The 20,505-nt window shown below is 38.2% G+C and overlaps 1 protein-coding gene across 1 annotated transcript in view; it reads left to right on the top strand.

Moving 5' to 3' along the window:
• The window catches only part of rftn1.L (raftlin, lipid raft linker 1 L homeolog), a 198,205-nt gene that overhangs the window by 149,377 nt on the left and 28,323 nt on the right, over window positions 1-20,505 (top strand). The window contains exon 7 of the mRNA XM_018267434.2: window positions 8,779-8,894. Coding sequence (XP_018122923.1) covers window positions 8,779-8,894 — 116 coding nt within the window. The remainder of the gene's footprint in view (window positions 1-8,778; window positions 8,895-20,505) is intronic.

Genomic DNA, 20,505 nt, shown 5'->3' with positions numbered 1-20,505 from the left:
GCAGTACAAAAACAATGTTATGACTAATATCAGGACATTTTTGAGTGAAGAATCACTAAAATGTTCCAAGCCTGTGCATTTAAAGATTTAATCTGAAACAGGAAATTAGATGTGATGAACCTGTAAAACAAATGTCTGACACCGCCATCTCTAGAGATTCTTTATGTGCAGACATTCTCTCTTTATAAAGCAATAAAACCCTCTCACAGAATGAATAGTTATGGACTTACATTTAAATAGAGGATTGTCTACCCTTTCATTCACATTATAAGATTTTTAGAATTCACAGAGGGATCCTTTAGAGCTGGGAATAAATAATTTCTTATGGATGGTGTGGATAATGCCAGGCACTTACTTACTGATTATATTAACATCAGAGCATGTACCCCCTACTATATGTTATAAGGATATCTGTCTGAAGCCATAAAGAGGTTCTGTGATTTTATGAATACACAAGGTCATAGGCCTATACAGGTCAAATAACCAGCTTTTTGTTTGTCTTTTTTTTTATAATTTAAAGTTTTCTTTGAAGATCAAATCAAACATAACGTACACAGCATACATGTCTGTATAATATTACGTGATTACGTTCATTTTTAGGCAGACCTCCATTGTGCTACATTATAATACCTTTGCTTACAATAAGTTTTTGGCACATTTGACATTAAATAGAGACCACAGTTTATTATTATCACTTCATTGTAAAAGCCCCCATTTGTAACCTACCGACCTGTTTTATATATGTATTGACATTTTCCAGGGTATGTAACTGACAATATATGTGTTTTATTGACCAAATGCATTTTATTAGTCTATCCTATATTTGTATCCTATATTTTTATGTGCGGTAGCCAAATGAAATTACAGCTGGTCCTCATCCATTACACAGCCTGGTAAATGGCAGGCACTCAAGCAAAACGGCTGCCCTATTAAATATTGATATATCTTTTTCATTTCTTACTGCACCTGCACTTTTCAAGAGCATTTTGAGGACAGAAATATTAAAGTAATGTCCCAGCATCCACAGCCATCCTAACACATGAAGATAATAAGGGGCACATTTATTCAAAATTTTGCTGCAAATCAAGAACATTTTGGCAAAAAATAACTGAATTCAAATATTTAAGTGTGCCCCTGGAAGATCCCCATATTCTTTTCTTCTGATTCACAGCACAATACAAGGCTGATTAGTAAATAATTCAGATTGACATAACATGGCGGCTCAGAATCCAGTTCAATTTGCATCAGAATTTAAAGGAGAAATCAACCCCCTAGGCACAAAAATCCCTCCCCTGCGTAGGCCCCCCTCCCCCCCGGGAAAATGCCCCTAACTTATTACTTACCCCTCCTTCTAGGTCTTCTCCAGCGGAGTTCACGGCAGCCATCTTCTCCCGAGCGCTCTTCTTCCTGTAGCCATCGGCAGGTGGTGGTGCATTTGCAGTAAGAGACATTTTCCGGTACGGATCTACTGCGCATGCGCCGAAAGTCACAAAGTTTCCGAAAAAGAAATCTGAAACTTTGTGACTTTCAGGTGCATGTGCAGTAGAAAAGTCACAAAGAACCGGCAAATGCCTCCAACTGTGCACACGCCTGAAAGTCACGAAGTTTCGATTTCATTTTCGGAAACTGTGTGACTTTCGGCGCATGCGCAGTAGATCCGTACCGGCAAATGCCTCCAACTGCACATGCGCCACCAAATGCCGATGACTACAGGAAGAAGAGCGCTTGGGAGAAGATGGTTGCCGTGAACTCCGCTGGAGAAGACCTAGAAGGAAGGGTAAGTAATAAGTTAGGGGCATTTTCGGGAGCAGGGATTTTTGCGACTAGGGGGTTGAATTCTCCTTTAATGATCAGCCTTGTAGCATCAGCTTATAACCTCTTTTTTTGCTTGATGATTTGCAACAACCCCAAAGCTCATCTTCTCAAGAGCTGCTCAGAGCCCACTGAGCATGTGCAGTGTCACTGGCACGCCTAACAATGTTAATGCACATTTCAAGAGCATTTTGAGGACAGGGACATTAAACTTCCAGCATCCTCAGACATCCTAACTCATAACAATAATAACGAGGGGCACATTTATTCAAATTCAAGCTTTTACTGTGATTCTAAAATAGAATTCAGGAAAAAAAAGACCTGAATCCCAAACATAATTTTCCAAACATATATTTGTGAGATTCATCAATCGAGAAAAAAACAAAAACAATCTGATTAAAAAACTCAGCAACCAAAGCCTGTTGAGCTTCTGTTGAAGTCAATGGGAGGTATATTTTCAACACTATAATGTGTCAGGGTGTTGTACTTCACTAAAGGAACCCTATGGCTAAACTCTTACATGCCTACACTTTATATCATAAAAAGGTGCACATTGTTTTTTATATTCCATTTATACTGTATATTTTCTTTAATGCTTCTACTTATATTGAGTTTAACTTTTGCTTCTGATACACTTTGTTCTAGTGCTCTGCTTGGTAGTTGGCTCTAGCTCCCACTCATTTACAAGTTTGTTTCACACAGGTGAGCAGAGGGGGAAAAAATCCCATAGCTATTTATACCCCAGCGAAAGGCAGCTAATATAAAATCGCTGTTGTGCATTTTGGCAAATATCTATTTATAGACCTTCTATGTTGTTTTTCATAAGAAATTTACATCTCATGGCAGGTGATGACAGATGCAACATTTTTTTTCAAAAGTCAAACAGACCATCACAATACTTTATTCCTGTTCTCTAGTCTTAAAAGAAATGCTGTAAACAAGTAAATTATAGCCATACAGTTTAAATTCTGTTGCAACCTATTTATGGCACTACTTATGTTCAGTTATTTCATTTTAAAATACATTTTTCTTGTAAAGGCAAAAGTGTAGTTAATAGATATACCAATTCTAGGGTAGTGAATTAGGGATAACTGTGAAATAGATGAGGATCAATTTGCAGTTTTTTTCTCTATTACAGGACTTTAGTATTGAGAAGCCAAGGTGTTAAGGATTGGTAAATAGGCCAAAGATTCAGCTTCCGCTTCAGTAAAGTTGACTTTGGCTGATCATTGAAAATCACAGCAAACTGAGGGATGGTTTAGTATTGCAAGAGCGTTCTTGTTCTTCCGGTGCTTAGCATATTCTTCTAGAGGCATAAAGGAAACTATTGCTTATCAGACAGTAAAATGTGAATTCATTTTATCTACAGTCATTGTAAGAATCAAAATGCAAGACACTATAGTGGCATTTAGCCAAGAGAACGGGATTAAATATTAATGGGCACCAGTGAAAACAGCTGTTTGTGAGCAGTAGGGGAGCATCTTTTCTGTAATGAAAAATTTAGTGGCAACAGACCATTTTTAAAAGTGAATTAGAAATGAAGTATTTTTTTAAGGTAATCAGGTGTGAGGTGCACTGTAGCGTTTTAAATGGCATAGTGACCCATTTGCTGAATAAGAGAAGAGTGTATTTAAAGGGGTTGGTCAGTATGATGTTGAAAGTGATATTTTGAGACAACTTGCATTTGGTTTTCATTTTTTATTATTTGTGGTTTTTAAGTTATTTCGATTTTTATGCAGCAGCTCTCCAGTTTGCAGTTTCAGCAGTCTGGTTTCTAGGGTCCCAATTACCATAGCAACCATGCCTTGATTTGAATAAGGGACTGGAATATGAAGAAGAGACACCTGAATAGAAAGAACATTAATAATAAGTAGCAATAACAATATATTTGTAGCCTTGCAGAGCGTTTGTTTTTTAGATGGGTCAGTGGCCCCATTTGAAAGCTGAAAAAAAAAATGAAGGCCAATTGAAAAGTTGGCCATCCTATTACATACTAAACATTAACTTGAAGGTGAAGCACACATTTAAGTCCCCTGCAGTCATTAGCAGAGGAGTAACAATTGCTAGTAGGATAGCTAAAACATATTTTGCATATGTAATGACTAGAAGCAGCATGTACCCATTAGAAAGGTCCCAAGATTGGGGTGAGCAGCCTTCCATTTATGAAAAGATTCCCTTTGTGCTTTTAGGAACTTTGCATGGGCTGAATATAGTGGGGACTATGGATGTTCTTGCATTTGTTAGGAGATATTAAAGTGGGGATTTGTGGTTATGAGCCTCAGGTTCAGTGTAATTCTGGTTAGAAATAAAAGCTGAATTTCCCTTCTCATCCCACCCATTCTATCTTCTCTTCAACACACTCAGTCACACCCTATAGTCCCTTAAATCTGTCTACGAACCTTTATATTCACACTTTGAGCTTTTTATTTGTTCATGTCATCTCATACATTAAGCCTATTCTGTTCTATGCTACAGCCCTAGTTTTAAGGAAGATCATATTATGTGTGTCATCATTATGTGAGAATGACTATTAATGGCCATAGTCCAGGGCTGGAAACCAGCCAAAATGAGAGGTACATAAGAGGATGATAACTGGGGTACAACCTATTACAAGAATTCCAGCTAAATTTTTTTATAGCTAACAGCAGACAACCACCTTGATCCAGGATAGTCTATAGACTAGGCTTTAATGGTTCTTTTAGCACAAGAAGGTACAACTAGACACATACGTTTTTTTCAATTATGGTAAAGACCACTCCTCTCTCTTGTGTTGTGGATTTGCTTGTTGAGATATACTGTAGCACAGTGATCCCCAACCAGTAGCTCGCGAGAAACATGTTGCTCACGAATGCCTTGGATGTTGCTCCCAGTGGCCTCAAAGCAGGTGCTTGTTTTTGAATTCCTCGTTTTTAGGCAAGTTTTGGTTGCGTAAAAACCATGTGTGCTGCCACACAGGGCCTCTTGTAGGCTGCCAGTCCACATAGTGGCTACCAAATAGCAAATCACAGCCTTTTTTGTCATCTACAGGAACTTTTCATGCATGTGTTGCTTGCCAACTCTTTTTGCATTTGAATGTGGCTCACGGGTAAAAAAGGTTGGGGACCCCTGCTGTAGCACATCATTAGCGCAGAATCTGGAAACTAATGGCTAAAATAATTCCCTAAGCAACAGTGAAGAGAAGTAACCAGATCCTCACACAATTTTTAGCAGTCGGGGGAATATCCCCTTTTATTGTGCCACCAACAAGATCTTGTTGGTGGCACAATAAAAGGGGATATTCCCCCAACTGCTTAAAATAGTGTGTGTACGGATCCGGTTACTTCTCTTCACTGTTGCTAAGGATCCTTGCCTGTTCTACAGAAATCCAGCACCACCATAAGCAGGGAGAGTGAATTACAGGTGTGTGGAGGTTACAATATATAAAATAATTCCCTAGTCACTATGCAAACTACAGCCAATAGGGCCACACTGGGAAACTTAGACATGTAGCCCTGGCCTCAGCTGTATTTATTAAATGAAAATAAATGGAATAAAATGTACATTACAGTTAAAATTATCAAGTCTATTAGACATGTCATGTATTTTGGGGGACGGAAATTGTACACTTAACAGTTACTCAAAGGAGAAGGAAAGGCGCTCATTACTTGGGGGTGGCAAAGTTAGGCACCCTAAAGTTATTGTATATACTTACCTGACACCCTGTGCTGGTGCTCCTATCAGAAAACTGCCATGGCCCAGGGTTCTTCCAGCGAGCACTATGGAGCGATTGGCTTCCGGCTTCTTCTTTCTTCATGCGGGTTCACATGCGCAGTAGCACGAAAAGCCGAACTTTAACAAAGTTGGCTATGTCATTCTGCTGTGCATGCATCTGCCCTGAGAAATTTGAAGAAAGAAGAAGAAGGAAGCCGATCCATCCGTAGTGCTTGCTGGAAGAACTCCCGGACCAGTGCAGTTTTCTTCTGATAGGAGCACCGGTCCGGGGTGTAATGTAAGAATATATAATCACGTGGGGGTGCCTAACCCCCAATTAAATATGCCTTTCCCTCTCCTCTTATTTTATCCACAGATTTTTAAAGAAAATATTACGGTTGTCTGTATTTGGACCCATGTGTTTTAGGACCATAACAAGTATTGCTCTATTTTCCACAATAAACAAGCTTATTTTCAGAATGAGAATACACATTTTGTAACCAGAGCAACTTACATTTAATATATCATCAGCTTGGACCAGGTCCAATTTAGTTTATAAACAAAGGCTAATTGCACCATATGCATTCCATGCTTGCTGTTCTATAAATGGTTTGCTGATGTACAAATTAATTGTATGTTTTGTTGTGACAAAATTCATTCCATTTGCAGAACTGAACTGGTGGTCCTTTTCTTTTTATCCATTATTTGAAAAACATTTGTGGTTCTGGAGGATTTATGTCCTTATGTTCTGGAATAAAACAAAATCAGTTCAGGGAAAACAAACCAATATAAAAGCAAAACGTAGTAGATCGCAGCTCGGGAGACATTCTTTACAAGCAAAGGGAGTTGATAAGGGTGTTGGGGATTAGGAAGCATATAGTCTACATGGGATGAAGGGTAGTTTTCTAATATGAGAAGCCTATTACCTGTATAGACCAGTGTTAAGAAAGAAGAGAGGACTTTATTTAGGTGCCATTTGGTTCTATCTATAATGCAGTGTTTTTCCATGATTCGAGATTTTATTGTAATTTGGCTTGAGTTGTTGAAATATGACGCTTGCTTTTATAAATCATGCACAAAATGTTCATTGTAGCAACAGGCTCAGAAGCAACAAATAGCTCACCAACCCCTTCGATGTTGCTCCTAGTGGCTCCAAAGTAGGTGCTTATTTTTGAATTCCTGGTTTGAAAGCAAGTTTTGGTTGTATAAAAACCAGGTGTACTGCCAAACAGATCCTTCTGTATGCTGTCAATCCATATAGGGCTTCCAAATGGCCAATCAGAGCACTTATTTTGCACCACACAGGATCATTTTGTCATGCTTGTGTTGCCTCAACTCTGAATAATGCTCACAGGTAAAAAGTTTGGGGACCCCTGGTTTAAATGGTCATAACGCCACTGTGAACATTGTTTTCCACTGTTTTTACAGAGAAACCCTGATTTTACTTTTTTTTTTTTTTTTACTGATTTTACAATTTTCTGGATATTACAGTATGTTTTTTTCCGGTCCTTGAAAACATAGCTTGACTGTATGTGATATAGTTTGAGGCACTTTGAAAGCAGCATTTATGCTTTATCTGTGGAAGCATGAGTTCCTTTCTGATATTTAAAATATAAAGGGGCAGTGTAAACCTGTGTACAAGATGACTTTAGTGAACAAGGCTTTGATGGGTTTGGGTCAAATTCCACGTGATTTTCACAGAATTCAGGCAGATTCATGCTGAATCTCACTCGCAACTTTACAATGTCCGGCTAGGCAATAATTTAGTGCAGTGTGACCACAGAAATAGATGTATATATATAATTATATATTGTATGAAATGTATAATATAGATGTTTTTTCAAACAGTGTGAATTTATGCAGGTTTGAGAAAATAGCAAATGCTCTTGTGGTTTGTTTAGAAACACTCTGTTGTGCCCATTTTTTTGATTTTCATACAAAAAAACATATAAAGGAATTATACATTTGCAGGGAAGAATATAAATGATTTTTTCATATTCATATTGTGCAACTTAATGAGCAATTTCACTTATTGCTGTGTATTACATTTCATATTTCTGTTGTCACCATTAGTTAAATTATGCTTTGCAATTACAGCCACTTCCTCTCTAAATGATAGTTTTAACTATCTCAGGAGAATATGCAATTCCTAAATGCTAAAATGACTTATTAGATATGCTTTCTCCTGAATTTTGTTTTATAAAATTGTATTTGGGTTGTATTGTAAACATTGTTTGGTAACCAATGCCCATTTTTTGTAGCACATTGCTGTCCAGCTTCTTAAGGTATATACACGCACAGATATTATCATATAAATACATGTTAATAATAATACAAAACAAATTTTTGAACAATATTCTGTGCGTGTATGGCAGTCAACCGATACCTGCAGAAGGCTTGGATATCTGTTGGCTCGTCGATCGGGCTGGTTGTAACATTTTGATCCATTCTTCTCCCCTTTCATCTCTTGCTTGACATTTCTCTTCTTTTATTCTCACCAACTCTTCACCTTTACCGTTACAATCCTTCATGCTCAAAGCTGTTGCTCATTCATTTTCTACCATACCCTGGTACATATTAGTTCAACTTCCTTAGGAGCACAATGAGTTTGAGTTAAGGGTCCATACCAATGTACCCCAAATGTAAGGTCAGATGAAAGAATTTCTGGAGGCCAGAAAAAGTCATGAAATTCTGGTGCCACTTTGGCTTGTGAAATGCTTGGGCTGCTGTGTTGTAAATTGCTATGGAACAGGCTGTGCCATGAAATTGTTAGTGGTAGACAATGTCATGAAATGCCACAATGTGTCTCGTCTTGAAATGCTGGTGCCACTCTGGGTCAAGAAATGACGGCGCTCCGGTGTTATAAATTGTCACGGAAAGTTGCCATGAAATTGTTGGTGTCATGTCACACTGTGGCATGAAAAATCATTTCAGCTACTGTGTATATTAGAACGTAATTACATTTTTTAAATTATATATGCATGGTCTATATTGGTTAAGTGGGAGGTAATAACTCTATATCTGTTATATGTTTCACAAAAGACACCTAATGTGTGGGCCAAAGAGATAGAACAATACTGGAGTAACCAATAAAGGAGCACAGGTGTATGTTGCTGACATTTTTTAAAGAAATTTGCAGATGATTTCATTGCTAACTGTTTTGAAAGTACATCTGCGATTTATCTTTATACTGATTACTTTAAAGTATTGTATTTGTTAATTATAACTGTTAGATGACCTAAGTCAATCACTAAAAGCGGATGTGTTCTTTCACAGAAATCTCATCTGAATGTACCGATGGAGTGTTTATATTTGAAGACTTTCCTGAGCAAGATCCAAAAATCATAAAGCGCTATGATGCTATTGTTGTAGAGCAATGGACCATATTACAAGTAAGTGACAATTACTGTGCCTAGTCTGTGTCACTATTTATAATATATATATATTCCAGATCATGGGCAACGTTTTAAATGGTGTTGTAAAATAAGCCATGGAACTTGTATGGACTCATTTACAAAAATGGGGCAACGTGCAGAAAAATTTAGTCAGTATGCCATTCTAGAGTGTAGCACTAGTGATGGGTGAATCTGTCCCACGAAAAATTCACGGAATGGGCGTCAAAATTATTTTGACTTGTGATTTGACGCAAAAGATAATCTTTATACACACCACTCTTTTGTCCAAATGCATTAAAGTCAATGGGCGTCCAAATCATTTTGATGTGCAACAATTTTTATTTGTGCAACAATTCCGACAAATTTTCGCAGCAGTTTTGCAAAAACATTCACGGCTGCTGAAGTGCGGACATTTGCCTCAAATCCATGCCCATCACTACGTAGCACAAGTACTTTCTTTGTGGCACATTTAAAAGCCGTGGGGACACAAGCACAAGAGCACTAATGGGTGCAAGAGTGTGTGCCTTAGTGCTTATTTAACAGAACTTGCACTCTCCAGGGTTCTTGTTCTCTGCATGGAGTGTCTGATTAAAAATGCAACACTCAATGCAGAAAGCAGTGTCAGGATGCACAGCCTAGCCCTGTCTTTACTGCCAGCCTTTTGCTGTGCCTCTTTCTGCTACCTAATTGCATATGCAAATAATTAAAAAATTAGTAGTTTTCAGGTCTTTTGCTCCAAATCGGAGCAATGCCAGATCGTGCCAGTTGTTGCACTTTGCACACTACATGGGGCACAGTGAAGTGGGCGTGTCAAAATACATAACAATTATGAGTTTATATGAAGCTTTCTTGTGTGAACCACAGTTTATTGTGTGTACTGGCCTCACACTTTTTTTGTTCTGCAAGCAAAAACTTCTGTCTTTTTTGTTCATTATTTAGGATTTGCTTTTCCATCCACCACAAGCATATACAGGCCCGGATTTGTGGCAAGGCCACATAGGCCCGGGCCTAGGGCGGCAAAAAATTAGGGGCGGCATGCCGCCCAGCCATTGTCTGTGAGGCACTGGGGAGCGCAGCTCACGAGCGCTCCATGCACGCTCGTAGGAAGGGTTATGTGGGCAGGCAGTAGGACCGCGCGGCTGAGCATCCGATGCTGAGCATATAACCAGGACCAGTATAGACAACCTCCATTTGGCAATTGCCTCTTGTGCAATAGTGTTTTTGTACTGTGCATGCACTAATCAACAGTGAATTAGGTACTTCCATCATTGGATTTTATTGAGGACAGGGGACATTTTCATTTTTTTTTAATATTTCTTTATAGGAACCTGTGGACCACTCCCTAAAATTGATACTCTAGCCTTGGGCCGCTGGTGTCTATGTAGGGTGCCTTAATAGCATTATAAATGTAATACAGGTATGGGACCTGTTAATCAGAATGGTCAGGACCAGGGGTTTTCAGGATAATGGGTGTTTCATAATTTGGATTCCTATACCTTAAGTCTAAAAAAATCATTTAAACATTAATAAAACCCAATACTTAGTTTTGTCTAGGGGTTCATAATATCTTAGTTGGGATCAAGTGCAAGGAACTGTTTTATTATTATTACAGAAAAAAAGGAAATTTTAATTGTTTGATGGAGACTATAGGAGATGGCTTTCCCGTAATTTGGAGCTTTCTGGATAACGGATCACATACCTGTATTAAACTTGTATTTAATGGTACTTTTATTTAAAATTAATTCAAAATTGTGAATGTCAGCAAATTTGTTATTTATCTGCTGATTATCTGCTGCAGTTTCTCTGTATCCAAGTGCAATGAGAGAGCAAGGAATTCTCACCTATCCAAGGACAGTATTTAAATGTTGGTAGTTAAGTAGAAGATGTATATAATATTTTATAACTGTGATGCAAGTGGCCACATACAGGCTCAATCTCATTTTCTACACAGGTTATGATCATTGGTTGTTTTATCACTACCAGGTCTTAATTACTCCCACAGCTGCCATTGCTGTGACTTTGCCTTAGCATATCATATATTAAGCAAATGCATAGACATTGCTATTATGTTAAAATCTAGTCATCTGCACGGCGGGTTTGTCTCATTATTTAATGACAATGGCTGGTAAAATGTTCGGTGCTTGACTGCTTTTTCTAAGCACTTTCTTTTATACAATTTTTAAGATTCTAACCCATTTTCAGCTGCTTTTTTCTACCGTGCTAGAGACCAAGGGGCAGATTTACTAAAGGGCGAATTGTCGCCATCGACTGCTTCGCACACATCGCACCACTTCTGTAGGCACAAATTCGCTACCACTATGCTCATTTACTAATATGCAAAGTTGCGCCCTGGGCGACGAACGCTGGCGTCTTTTAGCTTAGCGTTCGTTTGTGCCTAGCGAAAATTCGCTAGTGATCTTGCGCTAAGGTCAATTTGCATACAGCGTGTAATTTTAAGTTGTATGGACGTCTTTATTATAAATGTTGGTGCAAATGCTTGAAGTTACCACTTTTTCTTATACATGTCCAGGGAACCTTAATAATGACAAGATTTAATATAATGGCCTACACATGAGTCCACTGTAAAATTAATGTTCCATGTGTTATGAAATGTCTGGAGAAAACCAGTTACCCAAAAAAAGTTTGTCAGCCAAAAAAAGTTTAAGTCAGGACTTTTGCAGGCAATTCCATTTCAATAAAGGAAAAGTTGCCAGCATTTTTTAAATTTTAATGCATTTTCGGCAAACAGGATATGATGTAAGTAACAGATGATTGAGGAAGATCTAGCTTCTTTTAAGCACTTCGCCTGGTCTGAGGTAGTGAAGTCAACTGTGCGAATGAAGAGTGGGAATGAACGCTAGCAACGATCCCGTTCGCTAGCGAATTGGCGCCTGCGCCTTTTAGTGAATTGGTAATGTCCCTGCGGGTGGCAACGCTGGCGAAAAGTCTCTAGCGTTGGCCACTTTGCCCTTTAGTGAACCTGCCCCCAAGACTGATGCCCCCTTTAAGCTAAGTACCTGTCATAGCTTGAGCTTCAGCTTTTCTGACCATTGGATTCAGTCACATGAGCTGATGGTTGATTTTTGCTTTATCTACCTTAGTTTTTATGAAACTTGATGTTTGCAGGTCCATTTATAAAATGTAATATTTCCTTATTATGATTTATACCCCCTTACTTCCACGATTCACTTAAAAGCAAACTTAAAGAGCCACTCAAGCATTCAAGAGGGTGTTCATTGATGTAGCACAATAAAATGGACCTTTACATAGGTATATTTACACAGGCCTGGATTTGTGGGAAGGCTGGGGCCTAGGGCGACACTTTCAATTCAGAGCACTGGGGAAGGGGTGCACAGGAGATCTGACAGTTGTCAAATCTCCTGCAGGATGAAACAGCCAATGGGCAGTGGTGGGGTTCAGGCCTAGGGGGCACACAGTAAGTCTGGGCCTGTATTTACAGATTTCTGCTGTTGGAGGTGCTTGTTCTTGTATTTTTTATTTTAATATGATTTTTATAGAAAAGATTGAAGATCCAAGCAAATAGAATGGACAGTGTCATTAGAAACAAAACCATAAACATGATAGAGCAATCACATGATCAGTTATGCAATAAAACTAAACAGTCTAGTAAATGAAAGAAAGATCATTGGCAGAACAGAAAGGAAGGGCTACCATAATGTAGGTAAAAGAAAGAGGAGGGACAGAGAAGGATTTGGAGGAAAAAAATAAAATAATAGAGGTGCGTGTTTGTTTGTATAAATTGTTCCCATACACATTTTGGGTATGAAACTTATTTTTTCCACGTATAGCTATCGACTTTCATTACGAGAGGGAATTGTAGGGACAAACACTATTTAGGCATAAAGCAAGGTGGATATACCATTTGGACACTATCTCCAAGGGAATTGAATAAATACTTTTCCTTGAAATGCTTTTTATGTTGTACTTTTGGGTCCATTATCAATAGTTGTATTACCTTCATTTGACTGTATATTTGCAATGACTTACTGTTTATACAATGGGTTTTCATTCTGGCCCCTCACTACAATGTAAAAAGATGTTGTTGCATGGCAGTGTAACTCTAGTATGCATCGAAGTCTGAGCAACTCTTTGTTTTTCCTTTCAAGGTATCAGTTGTGAATATCTGAGAGAAGCTACATTTTCTTTGAAGCTGTGGTTGGTTCAGAGCTTGCTGCGGCCCATACTGTACATGTTTGCAGCAAGAGTTTTTTCATCACTTGATTGGTTTCTGTGTAAATGATCTGAGGATTTTCAATTGAGGTCACTATGTTTCATCTGTGAGCTTTGCAAGATAATGCAAGATATTCAGGGTTTTGGTGCCCAGATCTTATTGTTTGAGGTCTCTGGTTTGGTAGGGTTTGCTACTTATGTATTTTATAGACTCGTTGCTATGCGTTTTTTACAGTAGTCCTGGCATGGCAGCAATTGCTGCTATCTTTTGTTTGATTTATACATTTTCCTAATTTTAATTTAAGTGACACTTATATTTAGGGGGTTATTTATTAAAACCTGAATGTTAAAATCTTGAAAAACTTGAGTTTTTCACTAGAAAACTCAAATTTTTAGAGAAAAAAAAACTTGGATTTTTTTCGAGATTTATTATACTCGGATGCTGCAAAAACCTTGAATCCGAAAATCCACCATTTCAGACCTGTCGGGTCCTGTATAAGTCAATGGGAGAGGCACCTATCTCAATGTGAAGTTTTCGTGAAATCCGACCTGGGGTTTTGGCAGATTGCTACAGTAAATTGATATATTGCTAGAAACCATCACTTTTAACGAGAAGGAAAGTCTGTTTGCACTTGGGGATGCAGATCTTCTTCTGTCTTCTTCTTTCTTCAAAGGGCAAACGCGTGCGCAGTTGAACAAATAGCCAACTTTTTAGTTAAAGATCGGCTTTTTTTTATACTGCGCATGCTCAACCGCGGGAGGAAGATGGTGCAAACAGACTTTACTTCTCCTTTGAACATGACCAGATAGTTGTAAGGTTTGTGGAAGGCCAAATTGCACTAATCTGACCAATTAGCCTGAGGATTGCTACATAGAAGTGAAGGCACATTACGCTTGAAATGGTCATACCCATATCGTGCCCATACTATATCACGCCCAATTACTTTATTGCAAGGTCCCTTGCTTCGCTAAAACTGGAGATAAATGTAGAGGAGATTCCGGAAAATTGGTGGGGTGACATATCTTTGAGAGCATGTTCATGTATTGAGGGCTGTATTCACCTTTTACTTATTTTATTCCTCACCCCCCACTAGCCAGCAAGGTGATACATAGCCTAAAACTATTCATAACCCTATCTGTAGAAAAACAATTATTTAATTGTAATATCCCCAACACAAGTAAAGAGAACAAGTAAAAAAAATCAGCAGATCCTGCACCACAGACTTTATTTATCCAAAAAAATAAGGTTCGAACTGGGCCTGCAGGACACCGAGGAAAAAAACCCAATCAGGTGGAACGTAAAGGAACAGTAACATCAAAAAATGAAATTGTTTTAAAGTAATAATAATATAATGCAGTGTTGCCCTGCACTAGTAAAACTGCTGTGTTTGCTTCAGAACCTCTACTATTTATATAACTATTTATATATGTAGCCAGGGGGGCAGCTATTCAAAGGAGAAAAGTCTCAGGTTAAATAGCAGATAAGCTCTGTAGAACATAATGTTATCTGTTATCCACTATTTATCCTGTGCCATATAGACTTTTTTCAATTTCTGCCATTGCTACACAGCAGTTTGTTTATATGAACTATAGTAGTTTCTGAAGCAAACAGATCAGTTTTACCAGTGCAGGGCTTCAGTACATGATATTTTCATTACTTTAAAACACTTTAATTAGAAAAATTATGTATGGCGCCACGGATTTCGCACATGCGCACTGCCTTCCGGATTTTGCACATGCGTGGGCCCCAGATGTCACAGTCCGACCCTGCAAACAACAGATTTACATAAAGCTTTACACATTTCATGCACTTGAGCACTTAATTATGGGCTGAAGAAGTACAGAAACGAGTGTAATAACAAAATATATATATTTATTTTTTGAATTGGGGCAGCAGGCCACCAGCCCTGCTAAAATTCCTGGATCTCGCCCTGTGTGGCATTTCCACAATGCCTGGGTAAATATTATGATAAATAGTTTGTTTTTTTCCTGCAAACAGTAAGTGAAATTTACAGATGGCGCTTTTGCCAGAGTAATATACATGGCAATGAATATTACACAATAATGTATGTTTTATTGCTTCTGCTGGAAATATGTTTATAGAGCTGATAAAACTGCAAGAGAGAAATGAAGATGAAAAGGCAGCGGTGAGTGACTTCAGCTGCATTCGTGCAAGGTTTCTGCTTACAAAGACAGGAGACTGAGCAGTCTAATAGCATGCGGTATTGTAATGTAACAGACAGGATGTGATAGGTCTGTACCTAAACGCTTCCTCCCAGGCACAGCTACCACAATGGGGACGTTGCATATGGCTTTGGACTTGCTAACTAACCATAAAAAATATCAGCCCTTGTCATTTACACTCCAGTCAGTGGATTCTGTTATCTTTTGTAAAATCTTTTGTAAATTATTCTTACTGCATGCAAGTTTCAATTAAAGGTCTTAAAGGGACAGCATGAACAAAATAATAGGCACCCCTGTCTTGTTGTGGCTTCTGCTTGTGTCTCGGGTTTACAGATAATGCTAATGTCACACAATCTGGGAGTGGAAAATGTGGAAGCTGCCCCTTGTGTGTAGCAACAGGCATGAATGGGATCAGTCTGTCACTGTACAAGGCAAAGTATGCGTTTTCTGGCTGAAATCTGCCCCAGTGTATACACTACAGGTGGATTGCATTCATTATGCAGTGAGATTACCAGAACTTGAGAGCACTCTCATGTATTTAAATTCATTGCTATCAAGTTTGCATTTACTGCTCTACAACAACTTGCATTTATTCGATGTCTGCCAGGTATTGAGGGGATCTGTTAAATGGTAAGAGTACCTGTTGTCTTTTGTAATTGCTTTAATGAACCAGTTTGAAAGTGGCAGTACATACATTCAACAGCTTAATAAAAGAAATAGCCACAAAGTCTGTTCTGCTCAAGCCATAGTCACTGAATTCATTTTTAAAAAGAGGGATAACACCGCTCTTTAATCAATTTCAATTACACTGTTAAGTAATTTCTTACATACCATTAGCTAAAATGCCTAATTCCACCCTTGTAAACTGTAAGCAGCTCTGTGGTTAGTAATTCTACAGTATATTGCAGCACTGCGTTCTGTTCTGACTTAGGCACTACCTGCAAGGAGTTTGCATGTTGTACTCTGTGTGGGTTTCCTCCCACACTCCAAATACATACAAGCAGATTAATAGATTATGATATGTGTATACAGAAGAACCTTCTCTAGGAAGCTCTGAAATACAGCAGTCATTTCACATAGACCAACTGAAACCATTATTTTTCTTTTGATCTTTTTTCTAGTAATATTTAGACAGGACCTTTACAAGATGTTCCCTGTGTTAGCATAAATCAACAACAAAACAATCCTGCTGTCTTTTTAATGTTTAAATGTTTTTAGAAATTTACATTTTTTTACATTTTTTTTTTTTACATTTAATGAGGACAGGCAGCATATGTGTAGTAGTGCTGGATGTTGTGCTTTCCACTTGTGATTTGTTCTCCCTGCTCCCTCCGTCAGTGCTACAGTCAAAGGGTAAGCGCATACTCAAGCCTGGACTGGCAATCTGTGGGTTCTGGCAAATGTCAGAGGGGGCTGCCGTAAAATGCTATAGACAGTCACAATTGAGTGGGCTGGTGGGGGCCTGTTTGGCCCCCACCAGCCCACTCAAAACTGCCAATATCGGTCCTTAAGACCAATTCGGCAATTTATCTGGCCGTCTATGGCGGCTTCCAATGGGTCTTCCGATCTATATCTGGCAACGATATTGATCGGAAAGGTTTAATTTTTCCCCGTTGGAGCCCATTGCTCCTTGTTGTAATCCGATCGTTTGGATTACCCGGAAATAGCCGTGCCGTTGTTGGGCATATCGGTGAAAGATCCGCTTGTTTGGCGATACCGCCAACCGTTCAGATCTCTTCATGTATGGCCAGCTTTAGGCAGCAAGTTTCCATAGATCACAGTGATAAGCAGATTGGGGCAGTCAAAATGTACAGTGTTCAATATGGCTTAAATAATTATGGAGAGGGTAAACAAGGGTAGAGGCATTCCTCACCGAATCAAAGAGATGACTGAGGATGTAGTTGACTGCTTGACAAGGGCAATGGTAAATTTCAAGCACTTGCTTTTCTAAGCTCCAGACATTAAGGGGGTTATTTACTAAAATCCAAATTTATCTCATAATATTAATAAAAAAAGCTCAACTAAACTCCAATGCCCAATTTTAGTTTATTTATTTAAAAAAAATTCAAATTAATCCCATCGTGAAAAAACGCTATAAAATTGAGCAAAAACCCCGGAATCACTCGTTTTTTTTTAGAGTTTTTGGTTGAAAACACTGAAAAAGTCTGATTTTCGAGCTAACCCCAGTGCAGACCACAACAACTTCAATTTGGGATAGGTGCCTCTCCCATTAACTTATACAGGACCTTGACTGGTCTGAGATGGCGGATTTATGGATTTGGGCTTTTTGCAGCATCTGGGTATAATAAAAAAGTTTTTTTACCTCTAAAAAATTTTCTAGTAAAAAAAATTACATTTTTTCGAGATGCTGCCAACCTGCTTCTGTTAGCCAAGGTATCAGCACCTTGCAGACTCTGAGGCCTGTGTTTATATGTACACACTGAGGCACATGGCTCTGTCCCTTTTTCAATTTCACCCTGTAGCTTTTAGTTGATAATATACAAAAAGCTGAAATACTGAGTAGGTTATGAAACAGATGGTACCACAATTTGCTGAGTGCATAGGGGTATCCCAAAGACAGTACCTGCCCTTGAACAGATAGTCGTTTCTTGGCTCCCTTTGCTATCTGTGGCACAATTATCTGGCCTAGCACCTACATATAGAAGATCCAGGTAGCAATTCCTGGCATATCCCCCTTAGGTTGTGACTGGCATTTGGGATGCAGTTCTACAGCCTGTGAAATAATTTGGGTGTCATATATATATATGGGTGCCATATTATTTATATATATATATATATATATATATATATATATATATACCCAAATTATTTGCACAGTATAAGTATGAGCACAATGACATCTACAGGTCATCTGTATAAACACCACAAAAAAAAAAAAAATATATATATATATATATATATATTGGTGGTGTTTATACAGATGGCCTGTAGATGTCACTGTGCTCATACTTATACTGTGCATACTTCCTGTCAGCTTAAAAGTGAAACTGAAAAGCTTACTTTTGTGTAATGCCTGCATGACTCTGCTATTAAAGCACTGTTATACTCTACTCATCCTCGCTACCCAAAACATAACAAATGGCGATGAGGATGGGTTTTCTATCTCCTTTTCTTCCAAACCCTGGTAGGCCTACCATACCTTTTACTTCTTGGATCCGTATGTTTGAATATGACATTATTGCTGCTGACCAAGGGGAGATTTCTGCTGCTAGAAAGCGTGCTTTACTTATTCACTGCCTGGGAGCAGAGGGACAGCATATATTCTATACATTACCATTAGCTGATGAGATTTATGAAACTGCTCTTACTGCTATAAAGAACTCTTTTTGCGCCAAGAGTAAATGTGGTTGCTGAAAGATATAAATTCCGCCAACGTGGACAACTTAATGGCGAATCCACAGAACAATTTGTAGCAGCTTTGAGAGAGCTGGTTGTTACCTGTGAGTTTGGGAATCTAACAGATGAAATGCTAAGAGACCAAATAGTAGAAAAAACAAACTCACCTTGCATTAGAGAGAGACTGCTCTTAAAGCAGGATTTAACCCTTGCAAAGGCTATTACAGTTGCTAGCCAAATTGAAACAGCAGTGGCAGAGGCTAAAACTCTCAGTCAGGGAACTGCTGGGAATGTACAGACTGTAAATTCAACACTATGGTCTAATAATGCACAGTCACAGGCAAAATACAGGGCTAAGGATTCACTGCAAAACCATGCAGCAAATACAAATAAAAAACACTGCTTTCGCTGTGGTTCAACACAACACACTGCAAATCATGTTACATGTCCTGCAAAAGCTTTACGGTGCCGCAACTGCACAAAAGTAGGACATTTTGCTAAGATCTGCCGTAGTTCTGCTAAAGATTTTCATGAAGTCACTACTACAAATGTCACAGTATTAAGTGTGGATAAAGCTGGCACATTTATTCCAGACAAGAACTGGATTTTTGAGTGTTATGGTTTATTCTAGTGGTTTGCAGACTTCAGGAAATTGCACAACATCTCTTGCAGTACCACCTAAATCCCAGGCATGCCTGCTAGTACAAACAGGTGTTTTTTAGATAAAAGAAATCTCCAATTTATTATATACATCTGTCCTGGCTGAGAATACATCTGAATTTAATAAACAGAATCATATTTTGGTTATTTTTGAATACCTGCACCTAGTCATGTGTATTTTGTCCATGATTGGTAAATTTGATTTGTACAGGTAAATACTGGAAGGAACTCTCTGACCAATAACAATACTAGATAAGATGTGGCTAAATTTACTTCCATCAGCCTATTAAAAATAGCACATTTAGCACAATCAAAATGTACAAATGTTAAGTGGCTAAAGGATCCCTTAGTTGAGAGTACATGATGTATTGCAGATGGCGTACTGTAACTTTAAACATATTTACGGTTTTTATTTATAATAAGGTCAGTGGGAAAAATATGTAATTCCCTCTGATAGTATTTTGCTTCTTGTGCTCTACTTTTGCATATGTTTCTCTAATATTTCTTTGATTTTAAACCATCTGTCACTTTTTCAACTCTTCTTTACTAGATCTTCTAAAGTGAAATTCTCTTTTCATCTTTTTCTGTCTCTCTGTGTATTAATGTGTTGACACAGAAATCTAAAAGACGACAGCCAGCAATAGCTGCTTGGCCTAATTTGACAATCTTGATAATCTCAGGAAATAAATTATAAACTATTCCATCTCTAGCAATAATACATCTGAAGACTAAATAGACATATAGAACATAAACAAAATGTTAAGGGGGGGGGAGATTTTGCATTGTTATTGGCATTGCTGCAAATAAGACATAGTGAAGTGACAACAAGAAATTATATTTTGTGGAGCAAGTACCTCGTAGAAATGGCTACAGAAGAAAGATGTCATAATCAAATCTGTTTTAGGGAAACTGCCGGTTTCTTTGTATATACAATAACAGCACATATATTATTATTGGCATGTGTATTTAAAACTTCAATATATTCATTAGTGCTCAACAACAGAAGGGTGATGTATGGGATCTGTTATCCAGAAAGCCATTTTCCAAAAAGTTCCAAATTACAGGAAGGCCATCTCCCATAGACTTCATTATAAGTAATCAATTTATTGTACTGATTTTAATGATTAGCATCAATACACTCATAAAATGTGTCTATTTCAGCGCTACCACACTTGTGGCTGAGTTTGTAAATGAGCCCTAAACGTTAACCTTAACT

The sequence above is a fragment of the Xenopus laevis genome, chromosome 6L (assembly GCF_017654675.1).
Source record: "Xenopus laevis strain J_2021 chromosome 6L, Xenopus_laevis_v10.1, whole genome shotgun sequence".
In the NCBI taxonomy this organism is placed as follows: Eukaryota; Metazoa; Chordata; class Amphibia; order Anura; family Pipidae; genus Xenopus; species Xenopus laevis.
This window is presented reverse-complemented; position numbering and strand designations above follow the sequence as displayed.